At 43.5% G+C, this 25,598-nt stretch overlaps 1 protein-coding gene and 1 non-coding gene across 3 annotated transcripts in view; both read right to left on the bottom strand.

Moving 5' to 3' along the window:
* LOC124621934 (E3 ubiquitin-protein ligase TRIM33) overlaps window positions 1-25,598 on the bottom strand; it is a 131,610-nt gene that overhangs the window by 80,349 nt on the left and 25,663 nt on the right. For both annotated transcript variants that reach the window (XM_047147442.1, XM_047147443.1), the window contains exons 8-9: window positions 24,405-25,129; window positions 9,479-9,706 (exon numbers count right to left, since the gene is read on the bottom strand). In XM_047147442.1, the coding sequence (XP_047003398.1) occupies window positions 9,479-9,706; window positions 24,405-25,129 (953 nt within the window). The remainder of the gene's footprint in view (window positions 1-9,478; window positions 9,707-24,404; window positions 25,130-25,598) is intronic.
* Window positions 3,059-3,135, bottom strand: Trnas-cga. The gene has a single exon. It is a non-coding gene; the product is annotated as a tRNA-Ser (tRNA).

The raw sequence follows: 25,598 nt of genomic DNA, 5'->3' as shown, positions 1-25,598 counted from the left end.
AAAAGTTTACAATAAATTCAACTACCTTAAACGTAATTAATAATAGTAAAATTTTATGATGTAAAATTATGACTGGAAATTAACATTCTGCAAGCGAATTACACACACAGCTTACAGAAATTAAAAGTACTTATGGATTAAAATAATCTTTCTTCGATGCCCATAACAAATTACATTTAAGAAGCTGTCCAATGAAATACATGTCTACAAATGACTTCCAATGAAGAAGGAATAATAATTTAATTTTTAATGCTGTATCATGTGCTAACAAGGAAGGGCAGGTCGACAGATGGAGGAACAGACGGTTACCCATATGTGCTCTCCCTCTCCCTCTCCCTCTCCCCCTCCCCTCCCCTCTCCTCTCCCTCCAGATTTACCTTATTGGGAATTTTTCTTGAAAACGTTGTGTCCGTTCTTCTTTTGTCTGAAATGCATTGATTTAGAAAACTGATATGAGCAAAGAGAAGAGAGAACCTTACTCCCTGGAAGCTGGAGGAAATGGACTCAAAATCAGTATTTCAAATGGTAAGAGGGCACAAAATTAATGCCATTGAACAGATGTATCAAAATGAAGTATTCTTGTAAAAAAGTTTTTTGCAACTTTTGCCAATTGGATAACACCAAGGAGGGGGTACAGAAGAAAAAACACATGTGGACTGGCAATATGCCATATCACCTCCAACAAAAATGTGTGAGAATTACTGGCACTACAAAGCATGACCTGCGTTCCTTCATTGATAATGACACCACTTCTGTCTAATGAGCAGCATTCTGGAGGTACACTATCACAGGTTTCTACCGTGATCTTTAAGGTGTTTTGTCATTTGTTTAGTAATTAGATGTTCTATCACAGAAGGATTTTCTATGTGTAAGGCAGTTGGAGAATGTCACCAGAGTAACTGACAAGCTTTATGCAGAAAGAGATCAAGATTATCCATTTCATCATGACTGTTTTTCAGTGTCTGTAGGCAAGGATTGGAAGTAGTGGTTATGTGTAAGCCACTCACACTTATAACTTGCAAGTTAGACTCTGTGTTAGATATGGCAGAAGCAAAGAGATACTTCCTGCAATAAATCTGAGCCCACATCTTTCCAGAAGAAGAATACCATGGGTTTCTGGAATAATCAGAAGTACTCAAGAACTCTACGCAATGGTGGTTTACTTCTATGCCACGTCCATATCCAATGGACATTAAGCAGAGATGATTTCCAGACTACAATCACATTCTGCAAATGCTTTCTAAATAAAAATACGGAGTTTCTAACTTTTATGCTGTGGATGTTATTGGAGTGAACAAGCTGAATGTTGAAAGCAGTGTTCCTCATTGTCTGACAGGGTGATGCTACAGTGTGTACTGCCACTTAATGAGATTTACAATCTCTTCTTCAAGCACATTACAAGAAATGAGACAGCATTATTTGTGGGAAATATGGCTTTCATGTATGTTCCCTACTACAGAAGCTTCAAGATGCCCTTATTCCAGTGGGACAATTCTTACTCTTATGCTGTGCTGATTTTTCCTCATTGCCTTTGAAACACTAAAATATTGCCTTTGGTGGGTGGTTCCCCCAGGCCTGATACCCACTAAACATACCTGGGATCAGAAATGAAAGTAATCAGTTAGTTAAGTGTTCCAGTCATTTTAAATTCACATCACAAATTAATTTGTACACATAGTTACATTCTGAACATATCTTTTTTTTTTAAGCAGAGATTTGGAGCACCAATTGTAACAGTTGTAGCTTGTTTAGGAGATCAATACAGAGCCTTCCTGTCCTATGTGGAAAAAGAGTAAATTACACAGTATGTCATCAACATACACACTCATTTAACAACAAAAAAGGTATATATTACAATTTTAGGTGCATTTCAACCATCTTTTGAGCACAATTTAGCATCTGCTTCTCAGTTTTCAGCCTTTCTGCTCCACCAAGCAAGTGCACAAGTTAGCACACTGGACTTGTATTCTGGGGGATGATGGTTCAAACCCGCATCTGGCCTTCCTGATTTAGGTTTTCCGTGATTTCCCTAAATCACTCAAGGCAAACACCAGGATGGTTCCTTTGAAAGGATACAACTGTGAAATCCCATTTAAAGTCACATCACAGTCGGAGGTCTAAGCTGATTCACAGTGTTCTGTATGTCAATATAGTTGAATTTTTGGTGGCAGTGAGACAGAAGGGAGTGCACGGCCCCCTGCTGTGCAACTTTTTACATATCTATGAGATATTTCTGCCAGGACTTACGGTCACTGACAAATAGGCACCGAGATGATGCCCAGCAGTCAGTCGACATGCCTAAATCCTATTGCAGCTGACATTTGGGTCTGAGCAGGGTATCATACACTTGCTTACCCAGTCCCCAATCTCCAGTGAAACCAGCAAACAGAGGGCTTGTTAGTTACCTGGCATTGAAGAAGTGGTAGATGAGCAGCTCTTTGATTGCTTGTGATAACTACCCATGTCTCTGTTGCAGTCACGCCAAGTCAATAATTCTTCCATCTCCTTGGTCAGTAAATCCACTGTGGTGGACAGCATGTCACAAATGGCCAATGTTATCAATTGTGACAGCAAGTTGTTGCACGCTGGCACCACTGTACTCACTGGCGCAGGCATTATAGCATCAAATATATTGTCAGCTAACTCTGCTACAGTGTCTAAAGACATGTTGGTTTGCGATGCAATAATGGCTTTCACCTGGGGTGCAAACAACTGCTTCACAATGTGCACAAAAGACTTACTAAATATTCTGTTGCCTGTGTCTTATTGGTTTTGGACTTGTCTGATATGTTCTTCCTATGAAGTGGTAATCCATTGTATCAGTTCTGTTTTTAACTTCCCATATGCATCTGTCACAGGTGAAGTGGTGATCACACCTTTAATCTCCATTATGTACTTCTGATCCAGATGGCTCATAACGATTGCAAATTTGGTTGCGTCTGCTGTTATTCAGGCATAGAGAAAACTTGCATCCACCTGCGCAAACCATTAAGCCAGGTTATGTGGTCAAAAGGGTGGCAAACAAACGCTGAGTTGAAACTTCCTGGCAGATTAAAACTGCGTGCCAGGCCGAGACTCGAACTCGGGACCTTTGCCTTTCGTGGGCAAGTGCTCTACCAACTGAGCTACCCAAGCACGACTCATGCCCCGTCCTCACACCTTTAATTCCGCCAGTAGCTCGTCTCCTACCTTCCAAACTTCACAGAAGCTCTCCTGCGAAACTAGCAGAACTAGCACTCCTGGAAGAAAGGATATTGTGGGGACATGCTTAGCCACAGCCTGGGGGTTGTTTCTAGAATGAAATTTTCACTCTACAGCAGAGTGTGCAATGATATGAAACTTCCTGGCAGATTAAAACTGCGTGCGGGACCTCTGCTTTTGCCTAAATGGTGAGTTGTCATAACGAAGCCATGGGATCCATTGCCATGGGATCCGAAGCCATGGGATCATGTCGAACGGGGGTCCAGACTATTAGCCGCCGATATAGCAAAAGAGAATCTTCACATCAGAATCGGTAACACTTCAATCAAATGCACAGAGAGCTGGTTAATAATAAATGTTACATCGAGGCATTTTACTTGGAAGTAGAATCAACCCGAAAATTAGAACACGCAATAGTCAAAAGCAACTCCGTAACTAATAAAATACGAAATAAGAAACTACTCTAAGAGTATGTGCACAAGCATCACAGATTACAGTGCCTCTGGCAGCTGGTGAAGAAGCACTTTGACAATGTTACAAAATTTTGTGCACAAACCATGTGACTTGCACTGCACTGTAGTGTCACTTCTGCACAACTGCAATAAAATACATGAAAACATAAAATGATAAAATGGAAGAAATTAAATCGAAGTTAATACATAAAAGTAATAAAACTACAAGCAAAAGGAGTCCAAAAGCAAAAAGTAATGACTGGAAGACAATATAAGAGCATGAAATAGTTAATACAATGATTAATATGACATGACAAAGGATTAAAAATTTAAAAGAATATTATTTATAAAATTACATTTGAATCAATTACTTACATAAAAATAAGTATCAAATTCATTTCCATAAAGATTTAAAAATAAAGAACTTTAAAGGATCTGATGAGATTCGAACAACCAACTTTACACACACCGCGGATGTACATTTTTAACAACTAAGCCACTTTATGTAGTTTTAAGAATTTTAAAGGTCTAGAGCATGGAGGTCCCACCCTCCAGGACCCATGGATCTCATGGAGGCTTGCATGCCTCAGCGATACAGATAGCCATACTGTAGATGCAACCACAATGGAGGGGTAACTGTGGAGAGGATAGACACACATGTGGTTCCTGAACAGGGATAGCAGCTTTTCCAGTTGTTGCAGGGGCAACAGTCTGGATGATTGACTGGTCTGGTCTTGTAACATCAACCAGAATGGCCTTGCAGTGCTGGTACTCCCAATGGCTGAAAGAAGGGGAAACTAGAGTTGTAAATTTTCCTCGGGGCATGCAGCTTTACTGTATGGTTAAATGATGATTGGGTCCTCTTGGGTAAAATATACCAGAGGTAAAATATTCCACCATTTGGATCTCCGCACGAGTACTACTCAGGAGGACGTCATTATCAAGAGAAGGAAAACTGGCATTCTACGGATCAGAGTGTGGAATAGCAGATCCCTTAACTGGGCAGGTAGGTTAGAAAATTTAAAGAGGGAAATGGATAGGTTAATGCTAAATATGGTGGGAGTTAGTGAAGTTCAGTGGCAGGAGGAACAGGACTTCTGGTCAGGTGAATACAGAGTTACAAATACAAGTAGGTGTAATGCAGGAGTAGGTTTAATAATGAGTTAAAAAGTAGGAACGCAGATAAGCTACTATGAACAGCATAGTGAACAAGTTATTGTAGACAATATAGACATGAAGCCAACAACTACCACAGTATTGCAAGTTTACATGACAATTAGGTCCACAGATGATAAAGAGATTGAAGAAATGTATGATGAAATAAAAGAAATTATAGAGAAGTTAAGGGAGGCGAAAATGTAATAGTCATGGCGGAATGGAATTCGGTGGTAGGAAAAGGAAGAGGAGGAAAAATAGTAGGTGAATAAGGAATGAGGGAGGAAGCTGCCTGGTAGAATTTTGCACAGAGCATAATTTAATCATCGCTAACAGTTGGTTAAAGAATCATGAAAGAAGTTTGTGTACATGCAGAAGACATGGAGACAACTGAAGGTTTCAGACTGATTACATAATGGCAAGACAGAGATTTAGGAACCAGATTTCAAATTTTAATTTGAAGACATTTCCTAGGGCTCATGTGGACTCTGACCACAATTTATTGGTTATGAACTGTAGATTAAAGAAACTGCAAAAAGGTAGGAATTTAAGGAGATGGGACGTGGATAAACTGAAAGAACCATAGGTTGTAAAGAGTTTCAGAGGGAGCTCTGCGGAGTGATTGACATGAATGAGGGAAAGGAATATGGTAGAAGAAGAATGGGTAGCTTTGGGAGATGAAGTAATGAAAGCAGCAGATCAACAAGGTAAAAAGACGAGGCTAGTAGAAACTGGAGGGTAACAACTGATACTGAATTTAACTGGCGAAAGGTGAAAATATAAAACTGTAGTAAATGAAGCAGGCAAAAAAGAATATAAATGTCTAAAAAATGAGAGTGACAGGAATGCTAAATCACAAAGCAGGAATGGATAGAGGGCAAATGTATTTAGAAGAATATATCACTGGGAGAAAGACAGATGCCACCTACAGGAAAATTAAGGAGACCTTTGGAGAAATGAGAACCACCTGTATGAACATCATGAGCTCAGATGGGAGACCAGCCCTAAGCAAAAAAGGGAAAGCAGAAATGTGGAATAAGTATATAGAGGGTCTACACAAGGGAAATGTACTTGAGGGCAATATTATGGAAATGGAAGAGAACGTAGATGAATATCAGATGGGAGATATGATATGGCGCAAAAATTTTGACAGAGCTCTGGAAGACCTAAGTCAAAACGAGGTCCCAGGAGCAGACAACATTCTGTTAGAACAACTGATAGCCATGGGAGAACCAGCCTAACAAAACTCTTTCATCATGTGAGCAAGTTGTGTGAGACAGGCAAAATACCCTCAGACTTCATGAAGAATATAATAATTCTAATGCGAAAAAAAGCAGGCGCTGACAGGTGTGAAAGTTACCGAATTATCAGTTTAATAAATCATGGCTGCAGGATACAAACACGAATTCTGTATAGAAAAATGGAAAAACTGATAGAAGTTGACCTCGGGGAAGGTCAGTTTAGATTCCAGAGAAATGCAGGAACATGCAAGGCAATACTGGCCCTACAACTTCTCACAGAAGATAGGTTAAGGAAAGACAAAGCTACATTTACAGCATTTGCAAACTTAGAGAGAAAGCTTTTGGCAATGTTGACTGGAATATTCTCTTTCTAATTCTAAATGCAGCACGGCTAACATAAGGGAGCGAAAGGCTATTTACAATTTGTACAAGAACCAGATGGTAGTAATAAGAGTCAAAGGGCATGAAAGGGAAGCAGTGGTTGAGAATAGAGTGAGACAGAGCTGTAGCCTACACCAGATGTTATTCAATCTGTTACTGAGCAAGCAATAAAGGAAACAAAAGAAAAATTTGGAGCAAGCAATAAAAGAAAAATTTGAATTACAGTCCAGGGAGAAGAAACAAAAACTTTGAGGTTTGCCAATGACATCGTACAACTGTCAGAGACGCCAAAGGACTCAGAAGAGCAGTTGAATGGACTGAACAGTGTCTTGAAAGGAGGATATAAAATGAACATCAACAAAAGCAGAATGAGGATAATGGAGTACAATCGAATTAAATCAGCTGATGCCGAGGGAATCAAATTAGGAAGTGAGACACAGTACTAGATGAGTTTTGCTAGTGCGGTAGGAAAATAACTGATGATGCTCGAAGTAGATAGGATGGAAAATGTAGACTGGAATGGGAAGAAAAGCGTTTCTGAAGAAAAGAAATTCCTTAACATCAAGTATAGTTTTAAGTGTCAGGAAGTCTTTTCTGAAAGTATTTGTATGGAATATGGCCATGTAAGAGAAATATGGACAATAAACAGTTTAGAGAAGAAGAGCATAGAAGCTTTTGAAATGTGTTGCTACAGAAGAATGCTGAAGATTAGATGGGCAGATCATGCAACTAATGAGGAGGTACAGAAAGAAATTTGTGGCACAACCTGACTACAAGAAGGGATCACTTCGTAGGATACATTCTGACACACCATTTTAGTACTGGAGGGAAGTGTGAGGGGTAGAAATTGTAGAGATAGACCAAGAGATGAATACAGTAACCAGATTGAGAAGGATGTAGGTTGCAGTAGTTACTTGGAGATGAACAGGCTTGCACATGATAGAGTAGCACGGAGAGCTGCATCAAACCCATCTTTGCACTGAAGACGACGACTACATTATGAATTATCTTCTTGTCGATTACTCACAAATAAGGGCCCACAAGGGTGAATAGCTGCAGGGTGTGATAGTTGGGACCCTAACCAACACATAGTTGGTTTCAAAAATTCGATCTCACACTGGGGACTTCTCCTAGTAGGACAGTGACCATAACACATGCTGCGTTCCATGCAACTGGCACTACTACCTCATTCATATGTATAAAGTTGGGTTCAAGCAGCTATCCATAGTCTCAGTATTCTGTTTCAACTTCCCATTGAACCAACTGTTCAAGTGCATCTCCACTATTGTTTAACAGAGCTGCTGGATATTGGAAAACACAGTATACATGGGTGTTAACTGTTCCAATATTTAATGGGGGGACTGTGAGCCCTCTGTCATAATGTCTGTGGCAGTGTGTCATATGACCTAGCACCCTGGGCCTATATGAAGCCTACAATAGGCCTCTGTTAAAGCACCAAACTTGCTATGCAACCTACAGAAATGTTGATCTTTCCAACCAGAAGTTAAATATTTGAGACACATTCTTAAAAACGTAGAGTAGTATAAAGGTCATGTATAGCTGAGTCAGAGTAAGTTGATCCCTGACAGAGGCAGTGGGCTGGGTATGACAGCTTCATGGGCCTACATCAACCAGCAACACAACATGATTCTGTAAATGTCGCTGTAGCAAGGCCACTGTGTTGTCACAGCTCTGCAGGTGGCTACTGTTTGCACCTGCAGCCATTAGCGCTTCATAGTTGAAAGCTGGCAACAGCACTACGAGCTGTCAGGGAACATCTTATGCTATCTCGACTAAAGTATAGTGCAATGCCATATAAACCAGTCAGCCCCACCTTGTTTTTTCCTTCCCCGATACTACATATATAATGAAGGGTGCCGCACTATCACCATAATTAGAGGTAAGGCATCACACAGTGCTGTTTGTCCCCACCACCCCAACAACCACCACCTTTTGGTGGAAGAAGTTCAGAGCATATCTAGAGGCTAAGATGAAACACCCATCAAAGAACAATAGCTCAAGTAAAATACCTCTGTGATTGACAGATTACACTGGTGGCAGGCACTGTTACTAGAGTGCAGCCAGTCATACAGCACAAGGCTCTGCACATATCTACGAAACAGGCAACATAGCGAGCACATTGTGCTTGTGAATGAACTATGAATGGCTGCGCTCTACCATTCAAATTACACAAACAGCAGCCGTAAAGCTATAATGACAGCTCAGTTTACCGTCTGGTATTTGTCCATCATGACAGACTAAATAACTAACTGAAGACTGTAGTTCTGACTCAGTCATCAGGCAATTCAAGACAACAGCAATTTTATATTTCATCAATGTGCATTTCACATGGTAGTCATCTAATAAGACAAAATTGCCTTATCATTACAGAGGAACTTGTGCACTGCTGGTATAAGCCAATACTTATAAGAAATGTTGCGAAATACCATCTGTAAAGCAAAACAAAAAGAACTGGCCACGTTTTACATCAACTGACATAGTAGCAAACACTTACAAGAGACAGTTAGGCCCCCCAAATCACTTGCAACTGTGTCACAAGGAACTGTGGTGTAAAGTCAATGGAGGAAAAGAAAATGACATTATATTTTACAAGCAAGTACTGGATAGATGACAACGGTATTATTTTACAGCATCAAGGGTAGGCACCTTGTCCTACATTAAAGAAGAATGATAAATATTCAATGCTATAAAGACACACAGGAAGAACAGCACCAAACAATCAATAAAATGTGCTATAGAATGCCTCACATGGGATTACAACTTTCCTTTCAGTAACAAATTTTAAAATGGGTGTTAAGACATTGCCCAGTAAGCATTTCAACACCTGTCCACAGTCCAAAACTCTCATCCCACGATTTTCACAACTGTGACAATCTGAGCAACGGCAATCCTGTTAACCTTCGTAAATACTTGAAAGATTATTTTTGAGCAAATAATTCTTAAAAGATATTTTTTGACAAGTGACGCATTTCCTCTATATTTTTCCTAGAAGCTTATTAAGGCAAGTAAATATAATACACGGCATACCTGCTGCTGGGCAGAATAGCGTGGTGGGTGCTGGTACGCATGTCCAACTGGGACACGGTAAGCTGTGGGTGCTGCACCAACATGTTGTTGGACAGGTTGGTTTGACACACTAACTCGTAACACTGGTCCACCACCACCTTGCTGATACACTTGATGTGACAGAAGGCCACGGAGATTAGCATTCACACCATCAGTGCCAAGCTGCTGAGGATGTGTTGAAGATGTAACCTGTTGCAAAAAGACAACTAAATTACAACTGTAGATCTTGGTACGTTTCACTGGGAAATTTAGCAACACTTTCTACTTTTTAAATGAGATTGAAATAAAAAATTAACAAAATAACATTGTTGTTATTTTCTATTATGCTTCTAAAATTGAGGTAGTTTCAGCATCTGACCACACATACCCCTGCCACTGTGTATTTTTTTGTTTGTTTGTTTGTTTGTTTTGGTTTTAGGGCGCAAAACTTCTATGGTCATTAGCGCCCGGTCCGTGACTTAGGAAACAGTAAAAAGCCGAAATTGAAAACCAGCAGCAATGGGAACAAAAGTCATAAAATTGGAGAAACTAAAAGCAGAAGGAAGGCTTAAAAATCCACTACAGAAAGGGGTTGGTTGTCCCCAAAAAAAGCTTCAAATGACTGACGTCATTTCACTGGCACTAATAAACTTGAGAACGCGGTCGGCTGAGCGCGTGTCATCTGCTAAAATCGACAATATATCAGGCGAAAGCTGTAGACGGGAGCGTAACGGATTAAAATAGGGGCACTCAATTAAAAGGTGTCTTACCGTCCACAGCTGAGAGCAGTGGGGACAGAGTGGGGGAGGATCGCCGCTTAAAAGATGTCGATGGCTAAAAAGACAGTGCCCTATCCGGAGTCTAGTTAAAATTACCTCCTCCCGACGACGCGTTCGGGAGGAAGAGGTCCAAGCACAAGGAAGAGCTTTCATGTCCCGCAATTTATTATGGGTAAGTGTCGACCAATGCGTGTGCCATAAATGAACAACACGTCGACATAGAACGCTCCGTAGATCGGCGAAGGGAATCGATTGAATAGCTGGCCGAGGAAGAGAGACTGCAGCCTTGGCTGCAATATCGGCCGCCTCATTTCCACAGATACCAACATGTCCCGGGAGCCAGAGGAACGCCACCGAGACGCCCCCCAGGTGGAGCAAGCGCAGACAGTCCTGAATCCGGTGGACCAGAGGGTGCACAGGATAAAGAGCTTCGAGACTGAGGAGAGAGCTGAGAGAATCTGAGCAGATAACGTACTGTATCCGCTGATGGCGGCGGATGTAGTGGACAGCCTGGAGAACAGCGTAAAGCTCCGCAGTATAAACCGAACACTGGTCGGGAAGCCGAAAGTGATTTGGGGTGTCGCCAACAATATAGGCACTCCCTACACCTAACGATGTTTTCGAGCCGTCGGTGTAAATAAATGTGGTGTCCGTCATTTGTGCACATAGAGCAGCAAATGCCCGACGATAAACAAGTGAAGGGGTACCATCCTTGGGAAATCGACAGAGGTCACGGAGCAGGCAGATCCGGGGACGGAGCCAAGGCGGTGCTGTACCCCAAGTTGTCAAGAAGGTTTTAGGAAAGCGGAAGGAAAGAGAATGGAGCAGTTGACGGAAGCGGACTCCCGGTGGTAGTAGGGAGGAGGGGCGGCCTGCATACCCTACATCAAAGGAGGCGTCGAAAAAAATGTCATGGGCTGGATTAGCAGGCATGGAAGACAGATGGCTAGCATAACGACTCAGAAGGACTGCTCGCCGATTGGACAGTGGAGGTTCAGCAGTCTCAGCATAAAGGCTTTCCACAGGGCTGGTGTAAAAAGCGCCAGACACTAAACATAATCCACGGTGGTGGATAGAGTCGAGACGCCGAAGAATAGACGGCCGAGCAGAGGAGTAGACTATGCTTCCATAGTCCAATTTCGAGCACACTAAGGCGCGATAGAGGCGGAGAAGGACCACTCGGTCCGCTCCCCAGGAGGTACCATTCAGGACACGGAGGGTGTTAAGGGATCGCAGACAGCGAGCCGAAAGATAGGAAACGTGGGAGGACCAGCACAGTTTTCTGTCAAACATAAGACCCAAGAATTTAGCGACGTCTGAAAACGGAAGGTTGACAGGACCTAGATGTAAGGAGGGCGGAAGAAACTCCTTACGTCGCCAAAAATTAACACAAACGGTCTTACTGGGAGAAAAACGGAAGCCAGTTTCGATGCTCCAAGAGTGGAGGCGATCGAGACATCCTTGAAGACGTCGTTCAAGAAGGCTGGTCCGTTGAGAGCTGTAGTAGATAGCAAAATCGTCCACAAAGAGGGAGCCCGAGACATCAGGAAGGAGACAATCCATAATTGGATTGATGGCAATGGCAAACAGTACAACACTCAGCACGGAGCCCTGGGGTACCCCGTTTTCTTGGGAGAAAGTACGGGAGAGAGTAGTGTTCACCCGCACCCTAAATGTGCGCTCAGCCATAAATTTGCGAAGAAAAAGGGGCAGCCGACCTCGAAAGCCCCAAGAGAACAGTGTGCGGAGGATGCCTGTCCTCCAACAGGTATCGTATGCTCTCTCCAGATCAAAAAATATTGCTACTGTTTGGCGTTTCCAGAGAAAATTGTTCATGATATAAGTGGAGAGAGCAACAAGATGGTCAAGTGCAGAACGATGCTTTCGGAATCCGCATTGGGCAGGTGTTAAAAGACTGCGGGATTCCAGCCACCACGCTAAACGGTAATTCACCATACGCTCCAAAACCTTACAGACACTACTCGCGAGAGAAATGGGGCGATAGCTAGAGGGGAGATGTTTGTCCTTTCCAGGTTTCGGAACAGGAACGACGATAGCTTCCCGCCATCGTCTGGGAAAAGTACTGTCGGTCCAAATTCGATTATAAAGGCGAAGGAGGTAATGCAGACTATGGGTTGATAAATGCAGCAACATTTGGACGTGGATACCATCCGGTCCTGGGGCGGAGGAGCGGGAAGAAGAGAGTGCATGTTGGAGTTCCCGCAAGGAGAAAACAGTATTGTAGCTTTCGCGATTTTGAGAGGAGAAAGCAAGAGGTCGCACGTTTCTTCGGGAGAAACGCTGGCGGGTAATTTGAAGAGCTCGAAATCTCAGCAAAGTTCTGACCCAACGAGTTAGAAATTGCGACGGGGTCCACTAATGTGCCATGCGCGACAGTGAGCCCAGAGACCGGGGAGAAACTAGGCGCGCCTGAGAACCGTCGAAGCCGACTCCAAACTTCCGAGGAGGGAGTGAAGGTGTTAAATGAGCTAATAAAGAATTTCCAGCTTGCCTTCTTGCTATCGCAGATGACACGACGGCATCGCACTCGGAACTGCTTATAGCGGATACAGTTGGCCAAAGTAGGATGGTGGCGGAAAACGCGGAGAGCACGTCGCCGCTCACGTATTGCATCACGGCATGCCTCGTTCCACCAAGGAACTGGGGGGCGCCGGGGCAATTCGGAGGTGCGTGGTATTGAATGTTCCGCAGCTGTAAGAATAACGTCGGTAATATGTGTGACCTCATCGTCGACGCTGGGAAAGTGACGGTCATCGAATGTCGCTAGAGACGAAAAAAGTGTCCAATCGGCTTGGGCAAACTTCCAGTGTTGCGTGCGCATGTAGGGCAGTTGAGGCTGCAGTCTAAGGACACATGGAAAGTGGTCACTCGAGTGTGTACCATCAAGGGCGAACCATTCGAAGTGCCGAGCTAGCGGAACAGTACCGACCGCAAGGTCGAAATGAGATAAATTTGTCGTGGACGCAGACAAAAATGTAGGGACCCCAGTGTTAAGGCAAACTAGATCTGCTTGGTGGAAGACGTCTAGCAATAGTGAGCCACGTGGACAAGGATGTGGAGATCCCCAAAGCGGGTGGTGGGCATTGAAGTCCCCAACCAGCAAATATGGGGATGGAAGCTGACCAAGAAGATGAAGGAGATCAGCTCGTGCCATTGGTGTGGACGATGGAATGTATACAGTACAAAGAGAGAACATGTATCCGGAAAGGGAAAGACGGACGACGACAGCTTGGAAGGAAGTGTTTAAATGGATTGGGTGATAATGGAGAGTTTCATGGAGAAGAATCATGAGTCCTCCATGTGCTGGAGTGCCTTCAACAGAGGGGAGATCATATCGGACGGACTGAAAATGAGGGAGAACAAAGTGGTCATGGGGACGCAGCTTTGTTTCCGGAAGACAGAAGATGACCGGCGAGTAGGATCGTAAGAGGATCGACAATTCATCCCAATTGGCTCGAATACCGTGGATATTCGAGTGGATAATGGACATAGGGTGAACAGAAAATGGAGGAATGTGACCAAGGTCGCTGTCAACTCAACGACTGCTCTGAGCTTGCGACCGACAGCATGGAATGGCATTCAGTCGAAGGCAGAAGATCCTGATCCATAGATTGGTCAGGAGCAGCTCCTGCCACCAGCGATCGGCCGGTTGATCGGCCGCCAGCAGTGCGCCTCGGCGACACAGAAGACGGCCGAGGGCGATTTCCGCCAGGTGGTGCTGTAGATGGGACACGCCTTGGCGGAGAAGGAGAGGAACTGGGTTTCTTTGTAGCCTTCTTGGAAGTATGATGTTTAGAGGAAGGAGGAACCGATGGTTGGGAAGTTGCCGTACGTAAAAACTCTTCACGAGTATGCTCTTTTTTCGAAGTCTTGGTGTCCGACTTGTGGGCTCGAGATTTAGCAGAACTCGACGAAGGGTGAGCCAGAGAGTGGGCAGGCAAAAGTGGTGAGGTTGAACGGGCGATCTTTGCGCTGGCCGATCTGACGACCGTGGCACTAAAGGTGAGGTCGCAAGTCTGCGTGGCCGCCTCCTTTGTTGGCCGAGGAGAAGCAAGGACAGTGCTGTATTTTCCTTTCTGAGGCACGGTGGGCTGTCGACTGGCGAATAATTTTCGAGCAGCAAAGGTCGACACCTTTTCCTTTACTCTAATTTCCTGGATGAGCTTTTCGTCCTTAAAAACGGGACAATCTTGAGAGGAAGTAGCGTGGTCACCCATACAGTTGATGCAGCGAGGGGATGGAGGTGGACAAGCACCCTCACGGGCATCCTTGCCACACGTAACACATTTGGCCGGATTGGAACAGGACTGGCTGGTGTGATTGAACCGCTGACACCGATAGCAACGCGTAGGGTTTGGGACGTAAGGGCGAACGGAAATTATCTCATAGCCTGCTTTGATTTTCGATGGGAGTTGAACTTTGTCAAATGTCAAGAAGACAGTGCGGGTTGGAATGATGTTCGTGTCAACCCTTTTCATAACCCTATGAACAGCCGTTACGCCCTGGTCAGACAGGTAGTGCTGAATTTCTTCGTCAGACAATCCATCGAGGGAGCGTGTATAAACGACTCCACGCGAGGAATTTAAAGTACGGTGCGGTTTCACCCAGACAGGGAAGGTGTGTAGTAGTGAGGCACGCAGCAATTTTTGTGCCTGGAGGGCACTGACTGTTTCTAACAACAGGGTGCCATTCCGTAATCTGGAACAAGACTTTACAGGACCTGCAATTGCGTCGACACCTTTCTGAATAATGAAAGGGTTGACCGTGGAGAAGTCGTGACTGTCGTCAGACCGAGAAACAACAAGGAACTGTGGCAACGATGGAAGAACTGACTGTGGCTGAGACTCAGTGAACTTACGTTTGTGAGCAGACATAGTGGAAGGTGAGGAAACCATTGCGGAAGAATCCCCCATGATTACCGGCGTCTCCGATGGCGGGCTCCTTCCTTGTGGGGGCCCTCTCTGAGAGCACTCCCGCCTTAGGTGATTGTTCACACCTCAGGTCAAACCGCCCGACAAATGGACGGAGGGACCAATCGGCACTTTCAGAAGGTATCAGCTCGGGTAATCACCCCTCCCTGGGCCTGGCCGTTACCAGAGGGTACGTACGTGTCCTACCTGTCTACCCGGGGCGGGGAATTACGCGTTACCCCGTCACCGGCTACGCATGGATGTGCGTGGGTCGGCCTTCAGACACGCACAGGGAGGACGAAAGAGAAAGGGAAAGGAAAGAAGAGAGGTCTCAAACGTCGCAGCGGAGAAAAGGGTAAAGAGAAGAGGTAAGAAAAGAGAAGGACAAAGGAAGGATGAAGACATACAAGCAAGGAAGGCGAAGAATGCGGTACATTTACAAGCGTCCGTCTCCGGATGTAGGCACAAACCATACTCCCAGAGGGGGAGAAAGGGAAGGAAAGAGCCAGAGGTGGGGGAGGGGGGGGGGGGGGGACGAAGATGGGGGATGGGGAAGGATGCGGAAAGGGAAGGTATGCAGCCCGGAAAGGAAGGAAGGCCACATTAGCTCGGGGTCCCGTGCTCGCTACGCACGTAGCCACAAAAGAGTTGTGGATCCCCTGGGGGGTGCTACTGTGTAGTTGTACTGTCACACACCAGCTAGTAAATCACTGCTTGAGCTACTTGTATGTGGTTGGTTTTGGCTTTGTTCTGTGAACTCATTGTACTCTGTAGTTCTGTACCATCTGTCCCGTATATTTATTGGTGCGCATGCACAAATGAACTGAATGAAGAGAAGTGATATACTGGTTTTACAAGCACAACAACAACAATATTTTCCTAATGTCAGCAAAAACAGATCACATCTATGCCACTAAATTGCATATGAGCCCTAAGAAACACCCACTCCTTTCCTTCTGCAAAATGTTAGTTTGAAGTTAAAAAAGTGTAATGACTGACATAAATTGCTCTTGAAACAAAGGGGTATTGCCTCCTCGAGAGAGATATTTTTGTAGGCACTGTGCAAATCACCAAATTCAAGTACTTCTGTTAGTCCTTGGTTCACCTCCAGGACTTCTCTTTCTTCTCTTCCTTTCCCCATAGTTGATGTGTAAGAGCATGCCAAAAAGTAATGACTCCAAATTTTTTATGTAAAACTCTCAATGAACATTATTAACATTCTACATCTTTACTCTTCATGTTGTATATCTGCAACCCTCTGTCACTAGAGGGCTATAACTTGTAACTTGGCTGTGTGTAACATAACTACATTGGTGCGCAAGAAACAGTGAGCTGTAAAGGAGTTTTGAACTCAAAAAGGATTGTCCATGCATGGAGCACCCTCCCCTTCACAATAATGCCACACCACACATGGGTGCTGTGACCTGCAACAATCCACCGCCTTGGGTTCACTGTTATCGACAAACCTCCAAGACTTCATTTTGATGGTGATAAAGTGGTGCAAGCAGTGGTGAGGTTGTGGTTCTATCAACAAAACCAAACATTCTACAGCAATGGTATTGACAAGCTGGTCTCTTATTGGGAGAAATGTGTTCGTTGCCAGGTTGGGTATGTTGAGAAATAAATATGTAGACATAAATAATAAAGACAAAAAAATATGTAGACATAAAGAATAAATACAAATAAATATATAGTCATGAAGAATAAAGCCAAACATTCTGCAGTGATGGTATCAACAAACTGGTCTCTCGTTGGGAGAAATGTGTTTGTTGCCTAGCTGGCAATGTTGAGAAATAAAGGAGTTTAGACACGAAAAATAAAGATGTGGAGTGTTAATAACATTTGTTTTATTTAAAAATCTTTAATGAATTTTCACACAAAAAAATTCTGAGACACTTTTTCAGCATCTCCTTGTTGCTACATTTTCTGATTTCACATGCATTATTACTGTCTATAGCATATTTTATAAATTTTCACTATGGTTGTCAGTGTAGTCAACTGCATTTATTCAATGACAGCTTTTCACCAGATAGTTACAAGGGATGCAATGTTCAAATTCATCCTATTATCAATTTAAGTATGTATGCCATCCTCAAAAGATTTTGAAAGATCTTCGCATTATCATATTCTAGATTCAAGCCATAATGCGCCAAAATATTTGAATTCATCAAATTTCATGGCTGTACACAGGATAAACATGGTGCTGGAATTAATATTACGAGTTCCACTTGATGGTGATAGTAGCACCCAATTTATCCTGTGTATAATTATGAAATTTGATTATGTCAATTTTTTGGCACATTGTGGTTTGTTTTAGAATGTGAGGTACTGAAGCAATTCATTAGGTGATGAAGCTATTCGAAACAGTTTGAACGTAGAAAAGCTGTTCCAAATGATTGTAGAATAAACTAATCAACATATGCTTTACATTCATCTAGCGAAAATATTATTTCACAAACATTTTCTGTTTTCTTTTATATTCTTCCTCAGTTCTGATTTGCAGTTTCAGCGTGCTATCACATATAAGACTGATAAGGACAGCCTATCATTTAAGGTGAAGTAAAAGGTTGTAAGTGCACTTTAAACCTGCAGTTGCTTGAAATAAACATTCTATTTTTGATTTAGACAATCTGCTGTTGGTACCTTCAGCAATGTTTTGTAGCAAATGTCATGTTAAATCAGATATGTTTCTTGTTGATAATACCACTGCTTTGTTGAAGATTACAAGCTTGAGTTATGTCCATTTCTACACTCCTGGAAATTGAAATAAGAACACCGTGAATTCATTGTCCCAGGAAGGGGAAACTTTATTGACACATTCCTGGGGTCAGATACATCACATGATCACACTGACAGAACCACAGGCACATAGACACAGGCAACAGAGCATGCACAATGTCGGCACTAGTACAGTGTATATCCACCTTTCGCAGCAATGCAGGCTGCTATTCTCCCATGGAGACGATCGTAGAGATGCTGGATGTAGTCCTGTGGAACGGCTTGCCATGCCATTTCCACCTGGCGCCTCAGTTGGACCAGCGTTCGTGCTGGACGTGCAGACCGCGTGAGACGACGCTTCATCCAGTCCCAAACATGCTCAATGGGGGACAGATCCGGAGATCTTGCTGGCCAGGGTAGTTGACTTACACCTTCTAGAGCACGTTGGGTGGCACGGGATACATGTGGACGTGCATTGTCCTGTTGGAACAGCAAGTTCCCTTGCCGGTCTAGGAATGGTAGAACGATGGGTTCGATGACGGTTTGGATGTACCGTGCACTATTCAGTGTCCCCTCGACGATCACCAGTGGTGTACGGCCAGTGTAGGAGATCGCTCCCCACACCATGATGCCGGGTGTTGGCCCTGTGTGCCTCGGTCGTATGCAGTCCTGATTGTGACGCTCACCTGCACGGCGCCAAACACGCATACGACCATCATTGGCACCAAGGCAGAAGCGACTCTCATCGCTGAAGACGACACGTCTCCATTCGTCCCTCCATTCACGCCTGTCGCGACACCACTGGAGGCGGGCTGCACGATGTTGGGGCGTGAGCGGAAGACGGCCTAACGGTGTGCGGGACCGTAGCCCAGCTTCATGGAGACGGTTGCGAATGGTCCTCACCGATACCCCAGGAGCAACAGTGTCCCTAATTTGCTGGGAAGTGGCGGTGCGGTCCCCTACGGCACTGCGTAGGATCCTACGGTCTTCGCGTGCATCCGTGCGTCGCTGCGGTCCGGTCCCAGGTTGACGGGCACGTGCACCTTCCGCCGACCACTGGCGACAACATCGATGTACTGTGGAGACCTCACGCCCCACGTGTTGAGCAATTCGGCGGTACGTCCACCCGGCCTCCCGCATGCCCACTATACGCCCTCGCTCAAAGTCCGTCAACTGCACATACGGTTCACGTCCACGCTGTCGCGGCATGCTACCAGTGTTAAAGACTGCGATGGAGCTCCGTATGCCATGGCAAGCTGGCTGACACTGACGGCGGCGGTGCACAAATGCTGCGCAGCTAGCGCCATTCGACGGCCAACACCGCGGTTCCTGGTGTGTCCGCTGTGCCGTGCATGTGATCATTGCTTGTACAGCCCTCTCGCAGTGTCCGGAGCAAGTATGGTGGGTCTGACACACCGGTGTCAATGTGTTCTTCTTTCCATTTCCACGAGTGAAAAACTAACTTGTCCTGCTATTAGCATGAAATTTACTCGTAGTTACTAAAATGATTCAGCAAATTAAGAAGTGAGAAATATGTTGAGTTTATATGGTGGTTTTTATTTATATATACATCACTTGCACCTCTCTCGTGTTTTCTGTTACTTCTGGTTTATCTTTTGATGTGATGAACAGCTGAAAAATATTTTGAACAGTGGAGATAAAGTGAATAATGAAGTCCTTCACTGATTAGCAGTACAGTGGCAGTTAAGAATAATGTACCGACATCAACTCTTATTTGTATTTCATGTTATATGGGAACACAAGATGGTGAGAAAAAAAATCAACACTTTGAATGAGGAACAAAGGACAGCTACAGCTAGTGGGTGCTGGATGGACAAGGTAATTGTGCCACTCAGTGTCTATTATAGCAAGTAACAGATGGAACTACAGGGCATGGTGCATGCACATCAGTGTAGGAGGTGCTGAAATTAAATGAGGAATACTGCCAATACCAGTTTTAATGCGTTTTCAAAACATACAATATTAAAATGTATTACCTCTGTATAACCAGATGTTACCATATATCACTGAGACACTTCCCTAAGGGGAGAATACAGTTAATTGTATCTTTTATAAAGAAGGTATCAATGAGTCTGTTTTTAGAAGATCTCTCTCCTATTTGCCTGGTTGGTAGTTGAAGTAATAAACAGCAATATGTTTCACACTTTGATTATTCACTTCCTTGTGAGGATGAGCCAACTGTCTGATTTCCTTAGAAAACTTTTTTTTTTATATATTGTTATACGGGCATTCACATTTAAATATAGGAGTGAGAGAGCCTTCACATAGAAATTTATTTGTTCTCCATTACTGGTTGTAATATTAAATGTGGATGTTGTATGTTATTGTTCCACCAACTTTGGCAGACAAGAGGATTTTTGAGGCATTCTTTAGTAATAGATTAGGCAATGTGTATGGTTTGTTCTGATTTATTCTGTAGGGTCAAGTATTCCTTTCTAATCAAATCTATCCGAAAGAAATTTTAAATAATTTCACAAATGGGAAAGGATTAGTATGACTATTCATGTTCACCCCCCCCCATGAACCATGGACCTTGCCGTTGGTGGGGAGGCTTGCGTGCCTCAGCGATACAGATAGCCGTACCGTAGGTGCAACCACAACGAAGGGGTATCTGTTGAGAGGCCAGACAAACGTGTGGTTCCTGAAGAGGGGCAGCAGCCTTTTCAGTAGTTGCAAGGGCAACAGTCTGGATGATTGACTGATTTGGCCTTGTAACAATAACCAAAACGGCCTTGCTGTGATGGTACTGCGAACGGCTGAAAGCAAGGGGAAACTACAGCCGTAATTTTTCCCGAGGGCATGCAGCTTTACTGTATGATTACATGATGATGGCGTCCTCTTGGGTAAAATATTCCGGAGGTAAAATAGTCCCCCATTCGGATCTCCGGCCGGGGACTACTCAAGAGGATGTCGTTATCAGGAGAAAGAAAACTGGCGTTCTACGGATCGGAGCGTGGAATGTCAGATCCCTTAATCGGGCAGGTAGGTTAGAAAATTTAAAAAGGGAAATGGATAGGTTGAAGTTAGATATAGTGGGAATTAGTGAAGTTCGGTGGCAGGAGGAACAAGACTTCTGGTCAGGTGACTACAGGGTTATAAACACAAAATCAAATAGGGGTAAAGCAGGAGTAGGTTTAATAATGAATAGGAAAATAGGAATGCGGGTAAGCTACTACAAACAGCATAGTGAACGCATTATTGTGGCCAAGATAGATACGAAGCCCACGCCTACTACAGTAGTACAAGTTTATATGCCAACTAGGTCTGCAGATGAAGAAGAAATTGAAGAAATGTATGATGAAATAAAAGAAATTATTCAGATTGTGAAGGGAGACGAAAATTTAATAGTCATGGGTGACTGGAATTCGAGTGTAGGAAAAGGGAGAGAAGGAAACATAGTAGGTGAATATGGATTGGGGGACAGAAATGAAAGAGGAAGCCGCCTGGTCGAATTTTGCACAGAGCACAACATAATCATAACCAACACTTGGTTTAAGAATCATGAAAGAAGGTTGTATACATGGAAGAACCCTGGAGATACTAAAAGGTATGAGATAGATTATATAATGGTAAGACAGAGATTTAGGAACCAGGTTTTAAATTGTAAGACATTTCCAGGGGCAGATGTGGACTCTGACCACAATCTATTGGTTATGACCTGTAGATTAAAACTGAAGAAACTGCAAAAAGGTGGGAATTTAAGGAGATGGGACCTGGATAAACTAAAAGAACCAGAGGTTGTACAGAGATTCAGGGAGAGCATAAGGGAGCAATTGACAGGAATGGGGGAAATAAATACAGTAGAAGAAGAATGGGTAGCTTTGAGGGATGAAGTAGTGAAGGCAGCAGAGGATCAAGTAGGTAAAAAGACGAGGGCTAGTAGAAATCCTTGGGTAACAGAAGAAATATTGAATTTAATTGATGAAAGGAGAAAATATAAAAATGCAGTAAGTGAAACAGGCAAAAAGGAATACAAACGTCTCAAAAATGAGATCGACAGGAAGTGCAAAATGGCTAAGCAGGGATGGCTAGAGGACAAATGTAAGGATGTAGAGGCCTATCTCACTAGGGGTAAGATAGATACCGCCTACAGGAAAATTAAAGAGACCTTTGGAGATAAGAGAACGACTTGTATGAATATCAAGAGCTCAGATGGAAACCCAGTTCTAAGCAAAGAAGGGAAAGCAGAAATGTGGAAGGAGTATATAGAGGGTCTATACAAGGGCGATGTACTTGAGAACAATATTATGGAAATGGAAGAGGATGTAGATGAAGATGAAATGGGAGATATGATACTGCGTGAAGAGATTGACAGAGCACTGAAAGACCTGAGTCGAAACAAGGCCCCCGGAGTAGACAATATTCCATTGGAACTACTAACGGCCGTGGGAGAGCCAGTCCTGACAAAACTCTACCATCTGGTGAGCAACATGTATGAAACAGGCGAAATACCCTCAGACTTCAAGAAGAATATAATAATTCCAATCCCAAAGAAAGCAGGTGTTGACAGATGTGAAAATTACCGAACTATCAGCTTAATAAGTCACAGCTGCGAAATACTAACACGAATTCTTTACAGACGAATGGAAAAACTAGTAGAAGCCAACCTCGGGGAAGATCAGTTTGGATTCCGTAGAAACACTGGAACACGTGAGGCAATACTGACCTTACGACTTATCTTAGAAGAAAGATTAAGGAAAGGCAAACCTACGTTTCTAGCATTTGTAGACTTAGAGAAAGCTTTTGACAATGTTGACTGGAATACTCTCTTTCAAATTCTAAAGGTGGCAGGGGTAAAATACAGGGAGCGAAAGGCTATTTACAATTTGTACAGAAACCAGATGGCAGTTATAAGAGTCGAGGGACATGAAAGGGAAGCAGTGGTTGGGAAGGGAGTAAGACAGGGTTGTAGCCTCTCCCCGATGTTGTTCGATCTGTATATTGAGCAAGCAGTAAAGGAAACAAAAGAAAAATTCGGAGTAGGTATTAAAACTCATGGAGAAGAAATAAAAACTTTGAGGTTCGCCGATGACATTGTAATTCTGTCAGAGACAGCAAAGGACTTGGAAGAGCAGTTGAATGGAATGGACAGTGTCTTGAAAGGAGGATATAAGATGAACATCAACAAAAGCAAAACAAGGATAATGGAATGTAGTCTAATTAAGTCGGGTGATGCTGAGGGAATTAGATTAGGAAATGAGACACTTAAAGTAGTAAAGGAGTTTTGCTATTTGGGGAGCAAAATAACTGATGATGGTCGAAGTAGAGAGGATATAAAATGTAGGCTGGCAATGGCAAGGAAAGCGTTTCTGAAGAAGAGAAATTTGTTAACATCCAGTATTGATTTAAGTGTCAGGAAGTCATTTCTGAAAGTATTTGTATGGAGTGTAGCCATGTATGGAAGTGAAACATGGACGATAAATAGTTTGGACAAGAAGAGAATAGAAGCTTTCGAAATGTGGTGCTACAGAAGAATGCTGAAGATTAGATGGGTAGATCACATAACTAATGAGGAAGTATTGAATAGGATTGGGGAGAAGAGAAGTTTGTGGCACAACTTGACCAGAAGAAGGGATCGGTTGGTAGGACATGTTCTGAGGCATCAAGGGATCACCAATTTAGTATTGGAGGGCAGCGTGGAGGGTAAAAATCGTAGAGGGAGACCAAGAGATGAATACACTAAGCAGATTCAGAAGGATGTAGGTTGCAGTAGGTACTGGGAGATGAAAAAGCTTGCACAGGATAGAGTAGCATGGAGAGCTGCATCAAACCAGTCTCAGAACTGAAGACCACAACAACAACAACAACAACAACATTCATGTTCAATAATCAAACCATGATATTCAAATTTTTCTTGACATTTAACTGTACTAAATTTTATTATAAAAGTCCATTGCTTTTGTTACCCTGAAAGTTGAGAGGTTTTCTGTTGGTGACAATAAACAGAACCTACCTAGTACTGTCACTATCTCCTCCTCCCCCCCACACACACACAAAGCAATTACTCATGAAAGTTTTATAGAATATTTCGAAGTATTAGGATTGTTATAGCACTTCATGGCATTCAAACTGATTAGTATTCAGTATGTGAAGGTACTGCTGAAGATGAGTGCTACTCAAAACTGTGTAGGTCAGTTACAAATAAAGTGTGTTCCTAACACAGTAAATGGTAGCTGCTCCTGTATACATCACATAGCACCTTGACAGTTCTAAATCCTACTCTCTCCGATCAGTTATGACTGTTGACACCAACACAGTAAAATGTGAATATTGTGGATAATTTCCAATATCCAGCTATAATAATAAAATTTCAAAGAGTGAGATTTCGGCAGTAGCTCCATCCAGAACGACCAAATAAAGTATCACCTAAGGAAAAGAAGTATATTGTAAAACAATGGGCTGAACATTTACTCTCTCTGAGGTTTCATTTAGTCTTAAAAATACAGAAGCTAATCTAACCTGCTGATGGTGGTTGGTCTGCATAAGTACTGGCACATGCGGTGGCTGTCGCATCATGTTACGACTGGGTGTTGGTCCCACTGGCACACTCTGGTGAGGAGACATTCGGCTGTGTGGGGAAATACGGTGATGAGGCTGTGGGCTGGGTCCTTGCTGCTGCGGCTGCTGATGCTGATGATGCAGAGGCGGCGGCTGAGGTTGCTGTCGCTGCACCTGCTGAGGGGTTTGAGGATACGGAGGAGGATTTCCAAGCACAGGTGGTGGTGCCAAGGGAGCCTGCTGATGTGGAGGTTGTACATGACTTGACTGCACAGCTGGATGTTGCTGCTGATGTTGCTGCTGTGGAGACTGCGCGAGGTGCAGTGTCTGCTGAAACTGTGCATGCTGTGGCTGTGGAGATTGCTGAAGATGCTGATGTTGTTGCTGTGGTTGCTGCTGCTGTTGGTGTTGTTGGTGGTGCTGCTGCTGCTGTTGTTGGTGTTGCTGCTGCTGTTGTTGGTGCTGTTGCTGCTGCTGCGGCTGTTGTTGGTGGTGGTGCTGTTGTTGTTGTTGCTGCTGCTGCTGTTGAGGTTGGGGTGGTGGTGGTGGTGGAGGTGGTGGCGGTGGGGGTTGTGGTTGTGGTTGCTGCTGTGGTGATTGAGACTGAGCTGGAGGCTGATGAGCTCCACTGCTTCCTGATGTATACATCCGACCATCCACCACTATCCCACCAATACTAGAAACCGCTGCAACAACATATTTGAAAACTGCAATATCCATAATCACTATGAACTGCAACAACATGAACCACTGGTGGTACTGCAATGTGAGATGTGTTTTTTATGTATACATAACAACGGACTTGTTAGAACAGATCACTTTAAACATTTAAAAAATGGCATCTCAGAGTATAAAGTACTGATAATAAGCTAAATATAGACAGAGTACTGATCAGTAGTGAAGGCTAGGGAAAAAACAGTTATGACCTTTTTAAAAGGATTATTCCAGTCCCCAAGTGAACTAATTGAATGAACTATTGGTAAATCTACATCTGGAAAGATGGATGGGGGGTTTGAACACAACTTCTCCCAAATGTGAGTCCAGTCTTCATCACAACATCACCTAAAAAACCACAATATCACCTAACGCAGTAGTTTCAATTTTTCTCCTTATTCTTTGCACATAAAACATGGTGACAGAAGAATTCCCTTTTAC

This window comes from Schistocerca americana, chromosome 7 (assembly GCF_021461395.2).
Source record: "Schistocerca americana isolate TAMUIC-IGC-003095 chromosome 7, iqSchAmer2.1, whole genome shotgun sequence".
NCBI lineage: Eukaryota > Metazoa > Arthropoda > Insecta > Orthoptera > Acrididae > Schistocerca > Schistocerca americana.
The sequence above is the reverse complement of the archived record's forward strand: the minus strand, read 5'-3'. Positions and strand labels throughout refer to the sequence as shown.